The 24,814-nt window shown below is 39.5% G+C and overlaps 1 protein-coding gene across 1 annotated transcript in view; it reads left to right on the plus strand.

Annotated features, from left to right (window-relative positions):
* The first annotated feature begins 3,910 nt into the window (after positions 1-3,910).
* COL1A2 (collagen type I alpha 2 chain) overlaps positions 3,911-24,814 on the plus strand; it is a 35,112-nt gene continuing 14,208 nt past the window's right edge. The window contains exons 1-30 of the mRNA XM_046669132.1: positions 3,911-4,183; positions 6,738-6,748; positions 7,347-7,361; positions 8,002-8,037; positions 9,178-9,270; positions 10,553-10,600; positions 13,499-13,543; positions 13,632-13,685; positions 13,777-13,830; positions 14,144-14,197; positions 14,429-14,482; positions 15,004-15,057; positions 16,606-16,650; positions 16,943-16,996; positions 17,093-17,137; positions 17,502-17,555; positions 18,071-18,169; positions 18,292-18,336; positions 18,450-18,548; positions 18,986-19,039; positions 19,162-19,269; positions 19,649-19,702; positions 19,800-19,898; positions 20,813-20,866; positions 21,331-21,429; positions 21,824-21,877; positions 22,333-22,386; positions 22,538-22,591; positions 22,855-22,908; positions 23,888-23,932. Coding sequence (XP_046525088.1) covers positions 4,114-4,183; positions 6,738-6,748; positions 7,347-7,361; positions 8,002-8,037; positions 9,178-9,270; positions 10,553-10,600; positions 13,499-13,543; positions 13,632-13,685; positions 13,777-13,830; positions 14,144-14,197; positions 14,429-14,482; positions 15,004-15,057; positions 16,606-16,650; positions 16,943-16,996; positions 17,093-17,137; positions 17,502-17,555; positions 18,071-18,169; positions 18,292-18,336; positions 18,450-18,548; positions 18,986-19,039; positions 19,162-19,269; positions 19,649-19,702; positions 19,800-19,898; positions 20,813-20,866; positions 21,331-21,429; positions 21,824-21,877; positions 22,333-22,386; positions 22,538-22,591; positions 22,855-22,908; positions 23,888-23,932 — 1,758 coding nt within the window. The 5' untranslated portion in view covers positions 3,911-4,113. The remainder of the gene's footprint in view (positions 4,184-6,737; positions 6,749-7,346; positions 7,362-8,001; positions 8,038-9,177; positions 9,271-10,552; positions 10,601-13,498; positions 13,544-13,631; positions 13,686-13,776; positions 13,831-14,143; positions 14,198-14,428; positions 14,483-15,003; positions 15,058-16,605; positions 16,651-16,942; positions 16,997-17,092; positions 17,138-17,501; positions 17,556-18,070; positions 18,170-18,291; positions 18,337-18,449; positions 18,549-18,985; positions 19,040-19,161; positions 19,270-19,648; positions 19,703-19,799; positions 19,899-20,812; positions 20,867-21,330; positions 21,430-21,823; positions 21,878-22,332; positions 22,387-22,537; positions 22,592-22,854; positions 22,909-23,887; positions 23,933-24,814) is intronic.

Genomic DNA, 24,814 nt, shown 5'->3' on the forward strand with positions numbered 1-24,814 from the left:
CCAAACAACACAATCTTTTTCTTCTACTTCCAAAATATTTCTAAAGCCCACTAACTTCTCTCCAACTCCACTAGAACTACCCTACTTCCGGCCACCAGCTTTTCCTATGGAATTACTGCTGCAGCCTCCTAACTGGTTTCTCTGTCTGAACGGTGTCCCCCTTCTAAGCAATTCTCTACACTGCACCAGAGCCATCTTTGTAAAAGCACTCTCTCATTACATAATATCTCTACTTAAACTCATCCAAACACTCCCCATAGCACAATTCAGAAAACACAAACACCGGAATACAGCTTAAAATGTGCACTTTGATTTGGTCCCTGCCAAATCCAGCAATCTCATCTCTAGCTCCTTCCTCTATTCTCCCCTCTTCCCTCCACACTCCCACCATGCTGAAATGCTTTCATTCTTCACAATGGCCACGTTTTCCAGGGCCTCTGTGCCTGCTTCTCTCCCTCATCTCTACTAAATCCTATTCATAGTTAAAACTTAAGCTTGTTGTGTCCACTAGAAAGCCGTCCTTGACCCCACCCACCTAAATTTAGATGAGGTGCCTATCCTAAATCCTCATAAACACACAAGCAGCCTATACCGTCCCCTCCCCCACCCCGAACTACTGCAGTATTCCCCACACTCTTCTCTACCTTCCAATAGACTATAAGCCCCCTGAGGGCAATGACCAGGTCATTCTATTTCACACTTATATACCCAAAAACTAGTACAGTGTCTGGCACAACACTAAATATTATGGGAGTGAATATAATCTGTTCTCATTTAAATAACCAGCGGGAACTGAATAACCCAACTGACATGATGCAGAGCAGGAATCTCCATGCCTTCCAAACTAATATCACACAGAGTTGTCAGCCCTCAGACCTTTTCAGTTGCCACTTAATTATCAGCTAACACCTTCTTAGCAATTGTCTGACAAACAACTCAACTAGAACTAGAATGAGATAGTGTAATATTAGTGCTTTCCACAGAGTGGCTCCTCAAAAAATGTTTAAAAGGAGATGTCAGTCAGATGCTTACTTTGATCAAGGAAAAGAAAGAAACAAAAGTATAAGAGGACATAGCCTTATCAGGCTGTTCTCTATTCCTTTATGAGTCAGACTCTCAGCCATTCTCTTGCCATACTTAAGTTGTGGCCCAGCTTCTCATTTGTGTGTTGTAGGGAGCTAAAGAGATCATCTTTTTTCAACAGAGAATAATTTAGGTGTTAACTGTCTAGCAACAAAATGCAGAAATCTTTGATCTCCACCTCCCTTTTCCATGCCTCCACTCCTCCACTCTCACCCTCTACCCAATCTACTCCCTTCCTCCTTTCTCCTCCCACTCAGTCTCCAACCCTCCTACCCCCAGGACCAAGGTTTGCCCTGCACTCACACACATCATCACAGCCATCACCAGGACGCTCAGTCTAGGCTTTGGGTCAGCTCTCTTCCCAGCCCCACCCCAATCCACAATAGAAGCTTCTCACTGTTTGGAGACACAAAATATTTAACAGAGATCTAAATGTAAGCATTAAAAAATTCCTCCTATAACACAAACATTTAATTAACTATCTTCCCCAAAGAGAGAAAGAGAGGGTCAACATAACGTGTAAAAACTGCTAGAACTGGAATATGTCTCCCACTTAAAAAGGAAAAAGTTCTTCGGTTTTCTCCATTTTCATTGTTCCATTTAGACCCAGGGCCTCCCACCAAACGCTGATGACGGACTGCCTGCTGCAACCCTGCCACATCAGCAGGGAGGGAGCCCGCCCGCCCGGCAGCATTTGGTATTTGCATCAGTTTTCAGGAATGCTTTTTGAGTTATCAGTTTACTCTGCAGAGATGTTTTTCCTTTAAGTTTATAAATGTGTGCTTGAACTTCAATTTTTCTAGTTCTCAACAACTAACTGAATGTTTTTTTATGCTAAAAGGGAAATTATAATCGCACTTCCAAAAAATTTAAACGATCAGATTTGACTGCAGATTCCTCCTTGTAAACACCCTCCGAGAACTGACCACCCTTTCAAATTCCTTCATTCCAAGTTATTTCAAAAAGTCTTCTAAAGTTATATCCCAACTCAATGCCTTTGATTAGGATAAAAGAAGAGTTTATTATAGTTTTTGGTTGTTCTCTATTTTCATTTACACTTTTGTCTGTTTGTTTTTAAGTTTAGAAGAAGTAACCAATTTAAGGATATTCAATCGCTTTGGTTCATAGCAGCTGCTGATGGAGTTAACTTGGGCAGAAATTCCTCCTGAAAGTATAGGGAAAAAAAGAGAGAGAGAGACAGGGCAAAGAAAGGAAAAAAGATTAGCAAGGAACTACAGCCCACTCATTTCTGTTTGGTGGAGTTAGAATTGACCTAAAGATGCCCCTTTTGCGTTAACTTCGGGGAGAGGATGGCACTCTGAGTGGGCCATGGCTACTTCATTGGGGGTGCTTGGCAAGCAGAGATGTAGTCCCAGACCCAAGCCCTTGTCTGCGTGCCTAGAATGACTTCTCAGGAGGGCTGGGAAAAGGGTCATCCACTGAAGTTGCCTGCACTCAGTATTTCACGATTCTCAGGAGCTCTGGCCTCACTCCCAATGCATCAGGGTCAAGGTCTCGGCTCCTCCTCTCCCCTAGTGGGGAGTAGAGAGTGGGATGGGGTGGCAAGAGGAGAAGGAGGTTGGGTGTTGGGGAGAGAGTTAACATCCAGGTTGGTGGGGGCGCTGTTTGGGGTGTTACCAGAGAAGACTACAGGTTACCCCAAGCTCTAGTTAGAAGCCCCTCTAGATGGGCTTGGCGTTTTCCCCCAGGTGTAGCGAGGAGTCGGGACACAGGCAGGAAGGTTAGGGCGTTGCCTGTAAGAGAAGGGTCAGCGAATGGGCAGCGACATCAAGAGGGATTAGGAGGCTCATTGGAGGGTTATCTACGTCCAGGCTCAGGATGGAGCTGGTAAATCCAAACAACGAGTCTGCGGAGAAAAGGGGGAGACTGGAAACCTGAAGGGGAGGGGGCGCATTCTCCACCGCAACCTCAGAAAGGAGAGACCGCGTAAGAGAGGTGTCCAGGTCGGTCAGTTGTAGTCATTTCGCAGGGCCATATAATCCCCAAAGCCTCAGTTTAGAATCAGCCTCAGCAGAGGGAAGCGAGGAGGTCGAAGGACTTGCCCGACGGCTTGGTCCAGCCTAGCGCGCGCAAAGCATATCCTCCCTCATGCTGGGTGCCACGCCGCCCCTAGCCTGCTCCCCACCCCACCCCCCAACAGTAGGCGTCCTCGGACTCCAACCCAATCCTCCACAGACAGAACCCCCCTCTCACCCTCTTCTGGAACCAGAAGAAAGAGAGAGGGTTACTGCTGAAAAAGTAGGCACACACACCCCCCAAAGCTGGAGAAAAGCTAGGAGGGGGCGGGGTGGAGGGGGCGGGGGAGGACGGCCTCGGGCTGCGCCACGCTGTCGACTCCTCGCCCCTCCTCCCCTGTCCGCTCTGCGCCCGCCGGACCCCCTGCACCCTGCCCGTGGCCCGCAGGGCACAAGGTGAGGCAGGGCTGGACAGCTCCTGCTTTGATCTCCGGGCTTTCGTGCCCTCTACAGCTGCCCGGCCGCCCCAGGATGTGCAAACTTTGCCCACGTCGGTATCTGCAGAGCGTTCCGACGTGTCCAAAAGTGTTTCCAAACTTGGAAAGGGCGGGGGAGGGCGGGGGGATGGGGAGGGCGGAGGTATGCAGACAGCGAGTCAGAGTTTCCCCTTGAAAGCCTCAAAAGTGTCCACGTCCTCAAAAAGAATGGAACCAATTTAAGAAGCCAGCCCCGTGGCCACGTCCCTGCCCCCCTTCGCTCGCTCGCTCCCTCCTCTGCGCCCCCGCAGTCTCCTCCCAGCTGTGGCTGCCCGGGCCCCCAGCCCCAGCCCTCCCATTGGTGGAGGAGCTTTTGGAGGCACCCTCGGGCCAGGGAAACTTTGGCCGTATAAATAGGGCAGATCCGGGCTTTATTATTTTAGCACCAAGGCGGCGGGAGGTTTCGGCTAAGTTGGAGGTACCGGCCACGACTGCATGCCTGCGCCCGCCAGGTGATACCTCCGCCGGTGACCCAGGGGCTCTGCGACACAAGGAGTCTGCATGTCTAAGTGGTAGACATGCTCAGCTTTGTGGATACGCGGACTTTGTTGCTGCTTGCAGTAACTTCGTGCCTAGCAACATGCCAATGTAAGTGCCTTCGGCTTCTTTGGGGCAGACGGGGGAGAGACGTTAGATGGGTGGGCACCATGGTCTGAAAAAGGAAAACCTAAACTAAGTCCGAGGTACAGCTCGAAGGGAAGGCTCTTTGGCATGTGGAGAAACGCCAGCATTGATAAGAAACATGGAAATTACTTTAGAAATGAAAGCATAAAAGGCTCAACTCTTGCCAAAAGTTGGGGAACTTTTCTCTTAACTCTTAACTCGGAGTGAGACTGTTAACTTGATCTGGATCCTCTGGTTAGTGAAGCTCAAGGGAAACAAAAAGTCTTTTCCCTGAGAATGAAATATTAACTGACGTGATGAAGGAACATAAGGGCCTCCGTCTAACAGGCCCCATCACTACACTGATGCCCACCTTGTAAAATTTGAGGCCTGCTTTAGAAAGCTCTTTAATTTGGTAATATAAAATTCATCCCCTAAGGGCTTTTCTCTACTGGACGTTTTAAGACTTGTCCCGATGGTGATGATGACTATGAGGCGCCCTCTGGAGGGAGGACAATGAAAGTACAGGGGACCAGGCCTTAGGCTGATTGACTCCCCTTTGAATACTCCACACGTTTATACAGGGAAGTGATCTGCACTCTGATTGAAGCTATTCCCAATAACTAGTCATTGTATCCTGGGAAGGAAAATGGATGCTACGTGGAATGGATACATTCTGAAAAGTAAAATTAGCCTCTCAATTCCTTGCCTGGTCATGGAAATGGTAACATTATTCAACTGAAATCTGCTCTGCCCTTTGGTGAGCCTGAGAGTTACCCCTTCAGCATGTTCTCAAGGACAATCAGACATTCAGACACAGCAAGTTGGGAAATATCAACACTGATCTGAGACTCAAGAGGCCCGGGTTTTTCCCATGACTTTGCCACTAATTTACCATGTGACCTTGGGCAAGTCAGCCTTTTCTAAAATGCAGAGATTAAATAAATGGATTCCAAGGCCACTTTCCAGCTGTAGGTTTTATAACCAGACTTCCATGCCAAGATAGAATAAAGAAAATCAGTCCGTTTTTGTCTTGAAAATGGCTGCCTAATTACAAGACAAAGATATTGAATTGATGCCGTATGAGGGGTATCTGGCCACACCCAACACTCCAAGGTTTGCTCCACCCACATGCCACGGTGTCTACCATTGCATCATTACTGGTGCATTTGTGTGTGTGTGTTCTCTCCCTTCCTCCACTTTGGTATATACACTACTGTGGACACTAAGGCATAATTGCATTGAATAAATTCCAAGTTTACCAAGTTCTTTTTTATGAGATCTGAGGGTGGGGGCAAAGTGTTGATTCCTAGAGAAAAGATGAAGACAAACCTAGGGAAGTTTGAAGGTACAAAAGGCAGCTCACCTTGTGATCGACAGCCAGCCAGAGTCTGGAATAAAAGTTACCAAACACACATTCTTCAAAATGGCTCAGTCTGAGTAATTAAAAGGCAAATTTCCAAAATCAGAAGGACTTCCGTTAATCAAGTCCAGGCATAATTATTCTTCCTACTGATGGACACAATGAAGTAAACATATCATTTTCCTAATTTAAAAGTAATTCTCATAAATTGCCCTTAAATGTCAGTGCTGGATGTGGTCCACCCTTCTGAATTGTGACTGTGGCAACAGATGTTCCCACTCCAAATGACACACTTCTCGGCCACCTAATTAAAGCAATTTTTAGGGGTGATTCATCTTGTTGCCAGCTTGGCCACATGTATATCTTTTGTTAGCCTATAATTTTTATACCATAGGAGAGGAATTCAGTCTTTAAGGATTTATAGCAATTATGGCCAAGGGGGGGATATTACTTTGGTGTTATTTTTTCCCATTATTTTTCAAGATCTTTAATCCACAGCTTTTCCATTTATACAGAGCAATTCTTTCTCAGGAACAAAAGTGATACATACTGGTAAAATGACCTTACCCAAGTGAACCAATTTAAAGTAAAATTTCAGATGTCCGAATGAATCCCTTATCATAGTGAATAATTTGCAAATTAGACCTTTTGAAAAAGGACATTAAAAATGGTACAGACTCAGTGAAGTGCTAACTTTAATGTTTTATGAAAAACAAAGTCTACTTTAGGTAACATACTTCCCTAAATTTTCTCTTTTTTTGATTTTTAAGTATCAAAAATTATCTAAACCATAAATTATTTCCTCATTCCGCCTCTGGTCTTGCTCACTTCAACGATCCACTTGTGCAGTTTATCGGCTTAATTACTAAATATTAGAAATATCCTTCAGACACATTAATATTTCACAGCATTTATAAAATAGTAAATAATTAACAATTTAATTCAAATTATATTTACGTATTAATATTGTAAACGAATCACCCCTGATCCCTGCCATGCTTTTGACCTGCATAATTTCCAAGTCATTAGAATATTCTTAATAAAAAATTGAAGAACAATTGGGCCTTCAATTAGGTGAGTCAATTTTGTAGACTAATATATCTATTTGTTAATTAGTGCTATTGATCAATAAAATGATACTAATAATCATTTCCTACTTTCCTTTTTCTTCTGCAGCTTTACAAGAGGTAAGAGAAATTATTTTTAGAATTTTTTTTTTATACTTAGATTGCCTTGGCCACAGTAATACCCTCCCTGGGGAAGGAAGGGGAAACTACATTGGTGTTGACCAACCTGGATTTCCAAGAAAATCATCAAGGGTTATGGTAGTCAAACCTTTCTGGCTGCGTAGAAAGTACCCACCCCAATTTCCAAAATGGGCGGGGCTACTGAAAAAGCCCACCCTCAGAACACTCATAAGAAATAGACAGTAAATATTCCAGGGGAAGTTTGGGGTTAGCATCAGCTACTACAAAGCCCAAGACTTCCCAGAGCTAGAGAATCCTGTCGTTCCCTTGGAATCATTTGCAAGAGTATTATGAACAAATTGTTAGCTCATGAGTTGAATTTGAGGCATAATTACAGATAAGTATATATTTCAGTTCTGTACATATTTTATTTGATTTATTGGTAAAATTTTAAATTGTACTTTGAACTATTAAGATATAGTTATGCACAATATATATACTCTGTAGATATATTTGTATACTTCTCAGAAATGGGAGCTATTTTAACCTATGCATATACAATTTTCCTCATAATCATATTTTTTTAATTCTTTTCTAGGCAACTGCAGGAAAGGTAAGAGTCTAGTACTTCTCCATAATATCTAAAATGATCAGAGATAAGTTATAATTTAACTAAATTTATAGTATACTATAGAAGGAAAATGCTTTGTCAAGATTTTGCCCACATGAATATGCATTAGTTAAACCATAAAATAAAGTAGCTTTGATATTTAAGATACCAAAGCTTTATTATCTTCCAGAATCATCTCTGATTACACTTATATTAGGCAAACTGATGATTTACATACCAAAGAAAAAACAAACTTGTTTTTATTCTGGAGATAGAATGAGTATTGTGTTAATTATAGGTAGTAAAAGAAAGTTTATTTTACAAGGCTTTGACTATATAAATATGCCATTAACGATGTAACAAAATAGTAATTTTATCCACAGAAATCTTTCTAAGAAGAGTAGTTATAATATTGGCCTAATAACTGGAGACCATAGCTTCTAGTCTCTGAGTTTTAAAAAATTACATTTAATAATAATAAAAACAATATACTTTTATCTATTATATGGTACCATTTTTATAGCTACTATCTAATAGCATTGTTAGATCAGTCTTACCGACTGATTATTATCAAGAATGCATTGCTCGTTCACTGGAAATTGCTTAGACATTTATGACTGTGCTGCTTGCATCTTCCCTGTAGGGCCCAACCGGAGATAGAGGACCACGCGGAGAAAGGGTGTGTAATTTTTGAACTATTAAAGGGCTTCGGCCTATATTTAAATAACTACATATTAGAAACTACAAGAGACTGACAATTTATAATAATATTGTGTATCCAGATAATTGCACCACCTTTTCAGCAGATAATACCCTACAGAAGAGGCGACTGGGCATTATTATATATAATCAATATTCTTTTTCGGTCAAGATTATCCTTTTAAAAAGCAAAACTATTACAGACAGCCATATTCTTTGCATGTTCTATCTTTCTTTGTTTTTAGTTGATTTGTCCAACACGTACATAATAGAAATGTATCTACCTACCACCACCCAGTCCTTCTCTTGTTAAAATATTTTGTTTGCTTTTCAAGTAAGATCTCTACGTAGCCTTGAAATGGTAGTGAAACAGCAGTCAACAACATCTTTCTGTCTACATTCATAATTGTGCAGGTTACACTTACGTTTTATTCATGTGTTTTTAGATCTCTGTGCTTATATGGCACGTATAACTACATGGTTTGCATTATATGACACTTTTGCCAAAATATAAATACCCATATCTTATATCTATGGGAAAGTGCAGATGTAAATGTACTCGGCTCACACAATCTATTAGAGGTGGTGTAATGTCAGTAAATTACTTTAACAACATAAATAATGTTAATGGTAGGAAATCTGCTTTATTATCATTTCAGTTAATCTGCTATTCATACGTAACATACCAAAACAATTGAATAAGTTCATCCCAGACAAATTCTGACAGTCAATCAATACACATAGTACATCACTGTGCACTGTTAACCATATGAAGTTTGTAGAATAATAAATTTTAGGTATAATTTCTATCTTATTTGAATGCTGGAGCTCCCTTATGAATTAACATTCATTGGCTGAGATATTCTTCTTCCTAGAGGAACTATCCAGTCTTATGTCTTTCTTCGAACATCACTTACTAAACCTCCTCCTAAAATAGACCCATATCATAAGTGAATTTCAATCGGTGACAAGTATGACATATTACATTTCCACACCACTTGCACATTTGAAAGGCCTGAACAACTGATCTTACCACATGTATTCTTAGGTCTCCTTTTTTCACGTATGGGTTTCTACAGGGTCTGTCTAACCCTCACCTAATTCACTTTTTACACAACAGGGTCCACCAGGCCCACCAGGCAGAGATGGAGATGATGGTATCCCGGGCCCTCCTGGTCCACCTGGTCCTCCTGGCCCCCCTGGTCTTGGCGGGGTAAGGTTTTTCAAGTATTGTGAACTTTCAGCTAACTTTGGTTTCTTATACCTCTATTGGAAGAAGGCTCATTGTGGAACTTATTTTTAGTAGTTAAGGGAGAGTCTGCTATTTGGATATTAGTATATTTTATTTCATTACTTTGGTTTCTTCATTCAAGATTCTGCTTTGCCCATTCTCTTTGTGAGCCCTTGTCAATTACAGGACTGACCTTTGTGTTCACTGAAGGTAGCTGCAGCCTTCGCAACCATTATTTAATTTGGGGATTTAATATCTTTTATCAGAAGGGCACAAATAAGAGGTGTTGCATTATTAAAGGGTTTGATTAGATTGAATTATAAGTGAAATCCCTGATCTTAAGCAATTTCGCAAACATCCTACTCTTTCTATTCTCCTTGGCTTGAAGTCTGCTAAACCAACATTCAAAGCAGATTTAGGCTTAATTTGCTTGAAACTAATTTGAGAAAAGTACATTTCCCTTTTTCATTAATATCTTCTTTTAGCTTTATGTCTTTAACAATGGTATGAGCGCCAAATGGCCTCGCTGCAGGAAGGAAAACATATTTGCTTAATTGGTTAGCACTATGAATCAGAAGCCTGGTTCTCATACCCCACTGTATGCCTGTAAAAGAAGACCTTTCTGCCCCAAAGATCTTATTATGATTGCTTATCTACTGAGTGTATTAAAAAGCACCTTTTTAAATAGATCTACCGCTATAAGAGAGATCTTTAACAGTAAAGTTATTACTGTGAAGTATTTTTTAAAAGTTTAATCTTCCAAGGGGCATTTTAATTTAATTTTCCTCTAAACTTGAAAATTCTTTGTATCTTTTTTGAAACTCCAGCAAGAAAAAGGTCTCTTAGTCATTTTGTGTAGTTCTGGAGGAGCCGGGCAACAGGTGGAGATGCAAAGTTGTCCTCTTGGTCTCTGCTTAATTTATAAGGAACGCTCAGCGACTTCTAAAGTTTGGAAATCTCCCCTTCCTCAGTGTAGAGGGGGGGCTTGGGGAGTGGAGAGAGAAGGTTAACAGGGCAGGAAAGGGTTCGAAAAATAAGGGAGGGAAGCTGCCCACCTCAAACTAGGTGTGGACTAGTTTTAAAACTTGTGTTTCTCCTGACCTTTTAGGAATTTAGCTGAATATAGAATTCTAAACTCATAATTATATCAAAAATATCGCTCCTTTTTAAATAACAGAAAAGTCTTTACTAGGAGAATGAGAAAATGAACTACATCAAGTATAATTATGATATATATGTAATATATGGGTTTTTCCCCCTCTAGAACTTTGCTGCTCAGTTTGATGCAAAAGGAGGTGGCCCTGGACCAATGGTATGCTTATCTTTTTTATCTTAGCCGAAAAAAATACTGAATAGAGAACTTATTTTATGTTAAATTTCACATTGCCATTTATTTAGCTACTTAGATTTACACTCAGTACTTAGATCAGATAAAAGCAGCAACTCTTTTTGTATTCAAATCTATGAAAATCTAAGCCTAGGTAGGGGGGTCAATTTTCTCTACAAAGATGCCTCCTTAGGATAGATTAGATATTTATATCCAAGAAATAATCTCTGGACATAGGAACTGTAACTTAGGTAAATCAATTAAGTTCAAAAGAGTGATCAGTCTGATAGTTTTTTTACTCTTTAACGTTGCTTAGAATTTTAAGCAACCCTTAGAGATGCAGAACTATTAAATCCTGTGAACTTGCTAGAAAGGATCAACCAGTTCTAGTCCGGTCCGTTCATTTTATAGCTAGAATTTTAAGCCCTTCCCCAAGGTCATGCAGGTCGTTAATGACAGAACTAGGACTAAGCGCCAGGCAAGATGTCTGAGATTCAACATCATGGCTCATGTGTCTAGGACTTGAATAAAACATTAATTTATTTGACAAATATTTATCAGTTGTCTTCGATGAGCCCCAAACTGTGTTATGCATTGTGGAGATAGCAGTGAATATTCTCACTGATTCTTATCTTCTCTCAAGGAGTTAACAGTATAGGAAATGTTTCTTTTTATCTGTTTTGATAAAAATTCCTTTTTTAGTATATTAATTATAAATCAACATAAGAGAATATGAGGAAAATTAAGCACTTAAATCACTCAGAACAAATATTAAGCAGTATATCCTATAATTTGAATCACATTTAGAAAAGTTTCATATGTGATTATGATCACGATGGTCTATCTTTAATAAGCAAACCTTCTAACAAGCATTAGTGAGATGTTAGGAAAGAATTGATATGAACATGCAAAATATTTACTAGTAGGTATAAGATAGAAGGGAAAATTGCCAGAAGTAAAAACTTTAAGTTAATCAAACACTGCAGTTCAGTACACATGCACACACAATTTAGTGATTTTAATTAATTACTTCCAAACAAAGGTATTTATCTGCCCGAAGTTAACATGGTCTTGAAAATACAAATTTTACCTGGACCATGCATTCAGCGCTCTATCTTCGAAAGAAGATGTTCTGCTGGAGCTAATGGTCCGCAATAAGCTAATACACTATATGGGCAAGATAATATTTTCTGTAAATTAAAACTCTCACTTGAGAAGTAACATGCCTTTAATTGATGATTTCCAATTTCCTGATTTTTCCTGGTAATTTAAAACATTCGTATGAAATGAAGAAGTAGTGATTTTCTTTTGGCTTTGTTTATATTGGATGTTTGAAATTAGCCATTTCAGCTAACGCTGGACATTAGTCAGTTTTAAAACAGTACCTATATTTCAAGAAGAAGCTAAAGGGAAAAAAAAGTAAAGTGTTAATAAAAAAGCCTACATAAGCCCAGAAAATTAATATGGATTTCAGATTCCCCTGACTTTGGAACATCTCTCTGTGAGGCCTAAAGCAGAGTGTTTTACTTTTAAATATTGGTGAAATAGAGTTTAAGCTTACACATCCACATAAATTCACAGACATATGTAATCAAGAGATATGTGTTTCACAAATAGCAAATATAGGCAGCAATAAAGTATCAAAATAATTTTCCATGTTGAAAAATCAATAACTATAAAACCCCACAGGGTTCTTCCCTGAATTAATGAGTAATCATCATCCATCTCACAGCCTCCACAAAATAAACTGCCTTTTATGTAAATGAAATTGTTGCAAATACACGGAAGAATGAATAAATATAATTAAAAATTCATGGTGTCAAAGAAAATTATTTTTAACGTATGACTAAAAAAATTATTTTGATTGAAAAGTGACAGTTTCTTTTAATGTTGAAGCAATTTCTAAAACCAAATAAGGAATTCTTATAATTAATATGATGCACTTTTTAATAAAATCCTTATTATTTCACTCTAGGCATTAATACAGTGGGGCAGGCTTGACTGCGGAATACCATGGTTGATGTGTCATGAACAAATTTCTCGAGACCTGTCTGTGCAATTTTTCAGCATTAGAGAAACAGGCCCCTACAGAAGAGCTTGCACAGGCATTGATTCCTGCAAAGGGGAGTCAAGAATGTGTACTTAGCTTGCAAACTAGTAACGCTGTTTTTCTCTACTTGTGTGCTACAGAATGAAGGACAAAAGGGAGAACAATATGCTGACATTTAGGCCATATTTTCAGTAATAATACCATATAATAGACTCTTCCAGTAGGATATTTCAATAATATTTTATTTTTCCTTCATCTCTCATTGCATTCACTTTTGTTTGACATTTGCATCAGTCACCAACAGGCCTTAAAGGAGCTGTAAGTTTATAGGAAACTTCCCTCCAATCACTAAGAAGGACTTTTGATCCTTTTCAATTTATGCCCTTTGTGGCAATAAAAATATCAATTTCTTGGCCAAGGATGACATAGGGAGATGACATACAACTGAGGGAATCCAAATGGAAATGCTTCATCAGCTGCATACAAGGTAGTTGTATATTCTGTACCGTGCAAAGACTGATTCACTTCATCGCATGAGAACTATCTCCACGTGTTCACTGTGCATGACTTTAAGGAACCACCTCATCCACTTCTCATTGAGTTCTGCTGATTTGGGTTAGGAGAAAACGAAAAGCAAAGACAGAGAAATAGTGAAGGAAACTTGGGTCCTTAAGTGTTTCCTTGGGAGGGACAAAAACTATGACAAAAAACCAGAACAATTCTATTCATCTGTCCATCACAAAATGTCTAGGGCACTCCTAAGCTAATCCTTTCTAACTCCAGCCAAGGCCATGACAGCTCATCAGCTCTAACTGTATCTGTGCTCTTTACAGGGTTTGATGGGACCCAGAGGCCCTCCCGGAGCATCTGGAGCCCCTGTGAGTACCGAAAGCTTGTCATCTCTCTTATGTAAAAAGACAGAGAATTAAATAAAAGCTTGGGGTATGACATATTATTTTCTTTTAGGGCCCTCAAGGTTTCCAAGGACCTGCTGGTGAGCCTGGTGAACCTGGTCAAACTGTGAGTACATTTTCTCCCTTTGTGATAAATTTTTTTTCAAGAAATTTATTACTATAGCCTTAACAAAATGATGCGTCTCCTCTTTTCTTAGGGTCCTGCAGGTGCTCGGGGTCCACCTGGCCCTCCTGGCAAGGCTGGTGAAGATGTAAGTATTTACTCTGACGCATTTCCAAAACACCCTTTAAACAGTCCTGCCTCAAGGAGAATTTCTAGATTCAAACTAAGTCTTCTGCCAAGAGGTGAACATGCCTAACATACTGTCCTCACGTGGAAAATATTATTTTAATGAAGTATTCATTAATTTGATTGTATTTAAGGAAATATAATTGTTATTTAAATATATATTTGCATCCGCATTTTTATGTGATGGCTTTTTCCCCTATTGTAAAAACTAAGGTGCCCCCACTTCCATCTGTTTACCAAGAAGAGCTTTCCCCTGTGACTCTTTCGTGTTTTAGGGTCACCCTGGAAAACCCGGACGACCTGGTGAGAGAGGAGTTGTCGGACCACAGGTAAGGCTTTTTACAACAGTTTATAGTCCAAACGTCTGAGGCATCTCAAATACCATAGTATTAGTTACTCAAATTAGAGCAAGTTAATTTATTGTTCTGTGCTTAAAAACATACCAGTCTTTGATTCCAAGTTTAAACTTTGATAAGAAGAAATACTTTGGAGGGAAGAAATCGTTGTATTTTTATTTACAACAAACACATTATTCATCTTCTTCTGTCTTACTTTTTAAGGGTGCTCGTGGTTTCCCCGGAACGCCTGGACTTCCTGGCTTCAAGGGCATTAGGGTAAGCACATTCTTTACCCCATGAGAGAAAATGTTGATTATTTTTAGGAAAAACCTCAACTATATTTAAACTTCTATATGATACTTACTTGCTTCCAAATTTCTGGGGTTCGCCAGAGTGGAGAGAGTGTTAAAGAGTAAGATCGCTGGAAAGTAAAATGGGGTGGAGGTTTTCCAATCTGTTCATAAACTTCCAACAGATGAGGATCCCCACTGAGAAAATGGTATACAGTGCATATAACTTGAGATGTTTACAACCATCTGAAAATCATAAAATTACTGAAGATGGAAAGGATGTAAGACAGCATCTAGTCTACATCCTTCCCTTTCAAGTCCAGGGAGGGAACAGAACTTAGCTAGAGCAGTGGAGCGAGTTTGCCTGGAGCTGGAGCACGGGGCTTCTTTCTACTGAAGCAGTCACAAGATTCACCCTGGAGATTTTAACTGCAAATAAATAAGATGTGTGATTTGCCCAAGCTGTCTAATGGGACAACATTTTAACAATAGGAATTTGCCTTTTAGGGACACAACGGTCTGGATGGATTGAAGGGACAGCCCGGTGCTCCAGGTGTGAAGGTAGATACTAAAACAGGAGCATTGTTTTTAAAACAATTCTTTGTAATTCTCTGTCACCATCAGGAAGTATGTTTTTACTGAAGGTACTCAAATTCTGAAGAGTATCTTATTTCCTCTTCTGTACTTCAAATCCCTCAATGATGGGGACTATGGGATTCTGTGACCAAAGGCCAACCATTAGTAATATTTATTTAATTCAATATCTATTAAACAATTGAGATCAAAAATAATGCCAGTAGTTTCTTTCTCTATTTCCTTTTGTCCTATAATTTCCATTGTTCTCGGCAGCCAAAATGAAAGTAAATAAACATATAATCAGATATTAGAACACTGTGTGTGATTTTAAACTGTAAATTCTCCTTTGCCATGCACTAATTAGATACATACATTCATGTCACAATACACTTTTCAACCTCTTTCCTGTGATTTATCTGTGCACACTCAAAAAATTTTTAATTAGGTAATTAAAGTCTCAGAAGTGTGTTATCTCTTGGCTAGGCTCTTCTTTGACAGCGTTTTCAACTATAAAATGTTCTCTCTCCTATTAAGGAGATAATGTGATATTAAAGTGAATACCAACGTAATTACAAATTAATGAGTAAGGAATACTAGTGGGACCAGAAATGAACATGAATATGGAGAATCTGTTCTAACTTTCCAGCTGCCACACAAATGGATAAGGTCAAACTCATTCTCCCAAGAGCCTAATATAATAGCTCAGACTACTAATCACAGCATCATAAAATGCTAGCACTTGCGAGGAGCTTTGGAGACTTACTCATTTTGCAGATAAGGGAAACCGAGGCTTAGGGAGAGTGAATGACTTGCCCAAAGTCAAACATCTGGTAGTTAGAAAGGCATAGGCTAGAATTCCTGACCCCCATGCTAGAGCTTCTGCCCAAAGAATATACTTCACATAGGATTCTAGAAATGAAGGGTCCTTAAATGGTCTCTCAAACCATGTTTCTTCTGTATCTAAATCAGATTATCTTGAAGTTAAGTTCTTTGACATGTGCCATTGTATTAAATTACCCCACCACTACAACCACTGCCATGGTTTTTACTCAAGAATATAGATTGGAAATAAATAAGACAGCTCTAAGAAATATTATGAGGCTTGAAATTTTCATGCATATTTTACAAAAATGAAAATATCGTGTTCAAAATAACTTTAAAGGGGGTAAATATGGTTATTGAAAGCAAATTTACCCTCTGCCATAGCTTTTTATGATATCATTCCTGATATATAAGCCTAATGTAAATGATATCCAAAATCTAAGGGGAAAATTGGGGAGGGGGTAAGTAACACTCAATTTAACCACATCTCCCTAGTACCGTGATATGTGGTATTATCCAAATATCAACCCTTACTTTAGAAATTTTTTAAATTTATGTGTTTGGCATAATTGAGAAACAGTCTATATGTGTAAGAAATACTACAAAATGTATGAATGGTTCAAATGGAAATAATAGGATAAAAATTATCCAATCAGAAAAAAAAATCAATATATGTAATGAACAAAAACTCAATCCTTCTTTTCCATGTAGGGTGAACCTGGTGCCCCTGGTGAAAATGGAACTCCAGGTCAAGCAGTAAGTACGGATTACCTTATTGTAAATCTAAATGTGTACACTCTTTGCAAGCTGGAACTTCTTTAATGTTTTTGCTAATTACTCTTTCCCTCAGCCTTGTATTCTTTGCAATTCTTCTAATAGCCTTCTGCATACTTAATTGAAATCCATTGCCTTTTAGTTGGAATTAGAACAAGACCTATTTATTGCTAGTGGATTCTTGCACATGTTGGAAATTGGACAAAGTAAATGATGCCTGTGCCTTTTGTTAAATGAGCATTCTGGATTTCATTGAAAATATTTCTGCTTCTAGGGAGCCCGTGGGCTTCCTGGTGAGAGAGGACGTGTTGGTGCTCCTGGCCCAGCTGTGAGTGCTTACATTTTTATCCATTTTTATACCTTTAAAAAAATCTTCTAATAACTTCCATTTAACTTCCCACTTGACGTCTTATTTTCTTTATAGGGTGCCCGTGGAAGCGATGGAAGTGTGGGTCCTGTGGGTCCTGCTGTAAGTTTTGACACTGAAGAATTTGGGAGGGGTTGAGCCTGTGAGATGGGAGCTATCTTCTTTATTAATTTCCTATGGAATAATAACGTTTTAGACACCTTACCAAATGTTTTATGAGGTATTTCGAAGGTTTCATTTGTAAGGACTACTATCCTTGGGGGTTTTGATTGATATATGTAGTAAAATCTACCCTACCTTGGACACCTTCAATGTCTTCCCTTTGATAAGATACTAATAACGGCATATCTGTCAATTTTTCCTTTGCCCATATTAAATAAGGTGAAGCCACTCTAAGCCATTTTGATCCTCTGTTGTTGCTATGTTAATTTACTAAGATTCTTACCACTCTTCTACTTGATTTCAGGGCCCCATTGGGTCTGCTGGCCCTCCAGGCTTCCCAGGTGCCCCTGGCCCCAAGGTAAAAACACTGATGACCATTGTCATTACCTTGATAAGCTTTTTATTGTGCTGTGAAAGATAGGGACTGTGTTTGCAGATAGAGGGATAATTACAGAACAGGTACTTTAATTAGTCCCTCCTGAAAAAAGGATATAGAATGACCGGTTTTCTCACTCCAAGCTTGAGGTAGATCATCTCTCTGCATTTGAGCATCGTGAGCATAGATATAGATGGCGGCGTGGAATTTGATTCCATGGGATCCCTCTGGGATGTACTCCCAAATGAGTCAGGGCTGACCAACTGAGGACCAGAGTCTCTACCACAGGGAGACAGAGGTAGGTGAAGATAGCAACGTTGCCAAGACGACAGAAGCAGGCCAGGAAAGCAGGAACTCAAACCTAAATTTTGTGCTGCCAAACCAGATAAGGGAAATGATTACAACTGAAGAAATTCGTACAACTTGGTGTTCTAAAAACAGAGATACGTTGTTTTGTTGTTTGCTGGCTAATGGCTCAGTGTCGTTTCCTCTTTTAGGGTGAACTTGGACCTGTTGGTAACCCTGGTCCTGCTGGCCCCGCGGGTCCCCGTGGCGAAGTGGGTCTTCCGGGTCTTTCTGGCCCCGTTGGACCTCCTGTAAGTAGCCTTGTCTTTAACCTTATTGAGTGAAAGAAAGTTAAAAAAAAGAATGACGATGAGGACAAAGAAAAGAAATATTCCTGTTAACAGATATCCTTCTCCCTTCCTTTTCCTCTTAGGGTAACCCTGGAGCCAACGGCCTTACTGGTGCTAAGGGTGCCGCTGTGAGTATATGGGGGTGGCTAAGATGTGCTGCTGTGGTTTTAAAGGCATTTAAATGAGTGCTGCCTCTCCTGCCGATCGCCTCATGATGAATGATGCTGTGTTTCCTTCCCAGGGCCTGCCCGGTGTTGCTGGGGCTCCTGGCCTCCCTGGACCCCGTGGTATTCCTGGCCCTGCTGGTGCTGCTGGTGCTACTGGTGCCAGAGGACTCGTTGTAAGTGGTCATGGCAGAGGCTTTCATCATCCTGAAGTACCAACTCCACCTTCATTTCAGCACTATCTAGACTTCCTCTTGTAGTTTTATCATTCTTATTTTCTCCTTTCTTAGCATTTTTGGTTTGTATTTCTCCTATCAGTGCATATACATACACGTACACTCTCTCCCTCTCTAACCTCCCCCCACACACACACACCCCTCCTGCTATCCTATACTATTACCCAAAAGTCAGTGAGGCACATTTCTACAGTATCGGTCATGTCCTTTGAACCAAGACCATTTCCCGATAAGTCACTTAAATATGAACTGGGTACATCTTTTAGAGAACTCGAGCTTCTCTTTACCTTGATCCATAAGTATTTCAAGATGTTTGCCTGCGAGAGAGTTGTGACAGATGTTAGTCATTTTGACCACTGTTTTGTCTTGGGCCCTAGGGTGAGCCTGGTCCAGCTGGTTCCAAAGGAGAGAGCGGTAACAAGGGTGAGCCTGTAAGTAGTTCTAGAATCACAATTTTACGAAATTATTACATTTTCAATCCATTTTTCTCTAGCTAGATATGACAAAAATTATTTTTCCTGTTTCCTCTTCTTTTGTTTTTTTTATTAAACAGGGCGCTGCTGGGCCCCAAGGTCCTCCTGGTCCCAGTGGTGAAGAAGGAAAGAGAGGCCCCAATGGTGAACCTGGATCCACTGGCCCCGCAGGACCTCCTGGACTGAGAGTAGGTTCCAAATGCTCTTGACACTCAGACACACCGGAGGCAGATGATGACACCCCTTCGCTGGGAATTGGTCAGAATTACTGAGTACATTTTCTAGAAGAAGGAAGTATTTGCTTTCCATCTGCTTTGTTAAATCAGTGACTCTCGACTTGGTGTGTTATAAAATTGGCCTGGAAACAATATTGACCTACTTTTGCAGAATGCCTCCTCCACACATTCCTTTGGGGTTTGGGTGAAGTTTTTTGGCACGGTTTGTGTTTATATCTCCCTCTTAAGGGGATCAAGATTTCTTGCATACGTGCCATGTTTCAGTAACCTCGGCACTATCTGATTTAAGCGTTTTCTCCAATTCTCTTCTGTTTCATGTACTTTCTTACAGGGAAGTCCTGGTTCTCGCGGTCTTCCTGGAGCTGACGGCAGAGCTGGTGTCATGGTAAGTTGTCCGTTACTCATTTGCTGGGAAGGAACCTGATGCTTCTGGTGGGGGTATCATTTGCTTTGGGCTCCCTCCTCCGCCTTCTTTTTGATAGGGCCCTGCTGGTAGTCGTGGTGCAACTGGCCCTGCTGGTGTCCGAGGTCCCAATGGAGATTCTGGTCGCCCTGGAGAGCCTGGCCTCATGGGACCCCGAGTAAGTTTCAGATTGATTCTGAGCAAGTCACACATGGCACTGTTTCCTTTTTTAAAAGGCCTGATTAATATTTGAAGACAACAATAAAAAACATCAAAAGTAAATTTGTTAGTAGGCTTGCTAACAGTTGCCTTTTTAGTTTAACTTTATCAAAGCCCAGTAGATATTTTTACAAATTTGGTGAGTCCATAAATTTCCTATTTATTACTTGAAAACAATGGCTGTGAGGTTTTTGGAAGAATAAATTTATTTTAATATATATCCAAATTAGGTTGATTCTCCTATCAGCATGAATCTTTTATCTCAATTTGTGAGTTTTATATAAGGTGTTCATGAAATGTATTAGGACTATATATTATCAGTTTATTAGATTCATAGGAGAAATCATTTTTCCAGCAATCACAAAGTGCTGTAATGTATTCAGCATCACACTAGCTGTGGAGAAATGACCTTTAGATCTGTAGACACTCTAATCCATTGCAATAGAGTAATTTTTTTGCCTCCATTATCTCTTATGGATGAATATAAACTGTAATTGTACCATAAACAAGTAATAAAGACACCAAATATAGCAATAAAAATTCCACTTTGAAAATTGCTTACTAAAAGTATTTGTTTTTCTATTATGAAGTAAATAACATGATATGTTTTGCCCATATAGTATGTTGCTTAACAGTTTCTTGAGATATCTGTAAACAGATCAGTGGCACAAAAATTCAATAAGAAAAAAGGCATAAAGAATAGAAAGAAGAAAGATTTCATACCTCCCAGCTAGTGGCTAATACCCCTAATGATTTGCCATAGGCAACAAACAAAAAGTGGAGGAAAAGTGCTTTTGTGGGATTTCAATTAATCAGAGCCTCGAGTATGTGTGTGAAAGTGCCAGTATGAAAACATCCTCGCTTATTTTATAGGGTTTCCCTGGTTCTCCTGGAAATATTGGCCCAGCTGGAAAAGAAGGACCTGTGGTAAGTATGGCCCATTTTCCATTATATTTTCAAGGACACTTATTGTGCCTTTATCAAGTCTGTCCTGCACCCCATTTATACATGAACACATTGAAAATAAATATCAGCCACATACATCATCTGGGAGTGCAAAATAATAGATTGTAATTATGGAGTCCAAATGAACACAAGGACTGAAAGAAAAGAAGGAAAAAGAAAAACATGGCAAAGAATATTGAAGACGGTGACAAGGGTATGGAAAGAGAGGGGAGAGGGAAATTGTGTACATATGAGATTGACTTGGCTCTGTGTGTCCTGACATTCTGTTTAGAAAAGGAAAATGTATTCGTAATTTATTGACACTTTATACAGGAAGCTCTATGCATTCAGAAAATGATTCTGTTTCATCTCGTGGCAGCATCACAAGCCTGAGGTTGTGAGACCCTGTCGATGCTGAGTAAACCTTAAATAAACTCTGGTTTCAGGGCCTCCCTGGTATAGACGGCAGACCTGGACCAATTGGCCCAGCTGGAGCAAGAGGAGAGCCTGGCAACATTGGATTCCCTGGACCCAAGGGCCCCACAGTAAGAATCACCACAACCTCCTTTCTCTCAGCATTTTTTTGCCATATTTCACCAAAACTCTAGTATTTCTCTCCTGGCTCAGTTCACTCTACCTCAATGGAGCTCTTTTCAACACTGGAAGACTGCAAGCCACTTAGTACGTTAACGGCTCATCTCCAATATATCATTGTACACCTGCTGAAAATCCCTCTCCTGAGTCATATGCTTCTGTAGACACAGGTGTACCTTGTTGTACATGGAACTGCTTCAGGATGGATTATGCCTTAGATAACAGAATTCAAGGACTAGGAATGTCAGAGAAAAAAAAAAAGCAAGCAAGCAATTAACATTTCAAAATTGTCGTGGTTAATTTGACATTAAATGTGTAAGGTGTTTTTTTTAATGTTTGTTATAGGGTGAACCTGGCAAACCTGGTGATAAAGGTCATGCCGGTCTTGCTGGTGCTCGGGTAGGTGATGACTTCTGTACGTATCCATCCACATAGTATTCACCTAGGAAACACACACCCTTTGAGGCCATCTGATGTCATTCTTCCCAAGATGGCATCCCCAAGGCTCTTTTCAGCATCACAAATGTCTTTTTTTAACCACACTTACAAGGCAGTCAGCTATAACAAATCAGAATTTATATTAAGTCAAAAATATTTATGGACTGGTTTAGTTTTTGTTTAATTAACTTTGTGATTAAAAGGCTATGAATATGCTAGTAGCATTCTCTGACCTTCATAAATTGCCCTCCGTCCATGGACTTCCATGAGCCATATTAAAATTAGTAGGCACTATTTGGGCATTGGCAGGGAATCCACAGTGAGTTTAACTCATGTTAAAATGACAAGCTGGTTTTGAAGAAGTAACACCTGAGGTTTTGAGGCATCTTAAACTGCCTTTCTGTTAAACATTTTAGGGTGCTCCAGGTCCTGATGGAAACAATGGTGCTCAGGGACCTCCTGGACCACAGGTGCGTATTTCTCCCACTCCTGTTCTTTTCTGCCCTAAAATGAATCTAGTCTCGCAAAAGGACCATCTCCTTTTTCCAGTCTAGAAGTTATATAGCTAGACAGAAATGGTGGCATACGTTTCTATTTATGCTATCTTTCTCTCACTTTCAGGGTGTCCAAGGTGGAAAAGGTGAACAGGGTCCCGCTGGTCCTCCAGGCTTCCAAGTAAGTCAACTAAAACATACAGAACACTGCCTTTGGTCAGACCATCCAGCTGTATGTCACCACACCACTCTCTGCCGCCACACACAACATGACTTCAGAAATGAAGCAAAGAAGGGTGCAACAGGCAAACTTTTGTGTAATCCTTCAATAACACACAATAGTTAGTGATCATGTTGCTATTAGGTAGTTCCCCCCAAAACCCAGTGATTAGCAAATTCCCTAAATATAGCCATAAGATTGAGATTTGTATTTCTTTCATCTAGGGTCTGCCTGGCCCCGCAGGTACAGCTGGTGAAGTTGGCAAACCAGGAGAAAGGGTGAGTAACACAAGAGATAGTAAATTCACCTAAAATTGGAACTTTCTCCCTGTTTAATACCTTACTGCAGTGCCATTATAATATGCAACAGGAAATTTCATATTTCATATGTTTGTGAGACTCTTTCACATATGTTGGTACTGATGGAGAGAATGAGCCAAGTTACTCATTTTCATTCACATTCCTTTGTTTTAAGGATTGAGTGAAACATCACATTATGGAAGTAAATATATCAATGAACATTCCATTTAATAGCCTTACTTTTTGTGCTATTCGTGGTAATGTTAAAATACAAATTATTTCCTTCCCCATAGAGAAAGTAAATGCACTGATTTTCCACCAAACTAGACCCTGAAAAATTGCTTTTAATGTTTTTCTTGGCATTCAGACATGACACTGCCATCCACAATCAGGGCAGGAGTTCTGAGTCATTTTCTCTGTAATTGTGATGAATGTGCCTCAATTCAGTTACATACTGTGGCCTGGTCTCCTTTGTCAACAGTGGGGCACATTAAGGAGACAGCTGGTCAGTAATAAAGGAGACACACTTGGGTATACAATTAACTAGGTAATGTGCAGAATATGATCATTTCTATTAAGAAAGCAGTCTGTTATATAGCTAAAAATAGGCAATGTCTCATATTGTTCATCATTATTTTTCATATTATCAAGGGAGATAGTCTGTTTTATCAGTTTTTTTAAAAGCAATAACTAAATAATGGGAAACTTAAGTTTTCTGAAACCAGTTTCTGGGATAGATGCATCTTTGATACCAAGAGAATTCTCACTTTTTGTATCTTTCCATATGCAACTGAAAATTCTCTTATTCCTAATAGCCTGAGTACTTATACACTCATGTAGGTAGAGCCTATCCGGCCTTATTTCACTCTTTCAAAACCTTTCTAAATATCATAATTATAAGTGGATTTAGAGAACATACATAAATTTCATGCTTCAATTATTTTCGTGTTTTTCCTAGGGTCTCCCTGGTGAATTTGGTCTCCCTGGTCCTGCTGGTGCAAGAGTAAGTGTTACTTGATTAACCTTCATAAACTTCTGGTGATGTGCGTTTAAAACAAGGAGTACTTTGTCCTAAAAACCATTGATCAAGTTCCTGACACTCTTCTGTTGTCAAACATAATCTCTAGAAAGCATTTGATTTCTAAATTGATAGTAGACTATTTTACTTAATTGCTCATATTTCCTATTCAAAAACCACATGATTATAAGAAATATAAATGAACTAATATATGTATTATATTCAGTGATTTATGTAGACAAATATGAAGTATTTATGACAGTGGCTCAACCTGAGCCAAAGAAAAGTAATGACTTACTAAGATTTAAAGCCAATTTATGCAATGTATGTTGATGTTCAAAGTCTAAAGCTGAAATCTTGAGTCTGCTCTTATAAAGAAAAATAAAATAGATTGTTTGTCTGTTGTCATTAAAATAACTGGAATGATCAGTTTGTCCTAGAGTGTCCTGTTATGTGACTAGTTACCGTATATCTAGGATGCCCAAACAAGTTTAGTACCATAGTAACAAGTTATAACAAGGACCTTTGAAACAGTTGCAATGTGAATTTCCATGTTAAATATTCTGGGCCATCAAATGCCATGCCATAGTGATATTTACATGAAAATTTGGAAATATTTAGATAGATAGATAGATAGATAGATACACATATATATACAAATACACAGATATATATATATATGTCCTGTGTTAAATATTATAATTGCTGTATCATTATTGTATGCAATTGTAAAAGGAAAGCACAGATATGAGAATATATGATCTTATCTACACCTGGCATTGCTATTCACCTAAAACGACACAATCTTTCCCTTTGAATACTATGCATAAGTGGCATCTCTATTTTTACCTATAGATCTATCACAGA

Source organism: Equus quagga, chromosome 8 (genome assembly GCF_021613505.1).
Source record: "Equus quagga isolate Etosha38 chromosome 8, UCLA_HA_Equagga_1.0, whole genome shotgun sequence".
Lineage (NCBI taxonomy): Eukaryota > Metazoa > Chordata > Mammalia > Perissodactyla > Equidae > Equus > Equus quagga.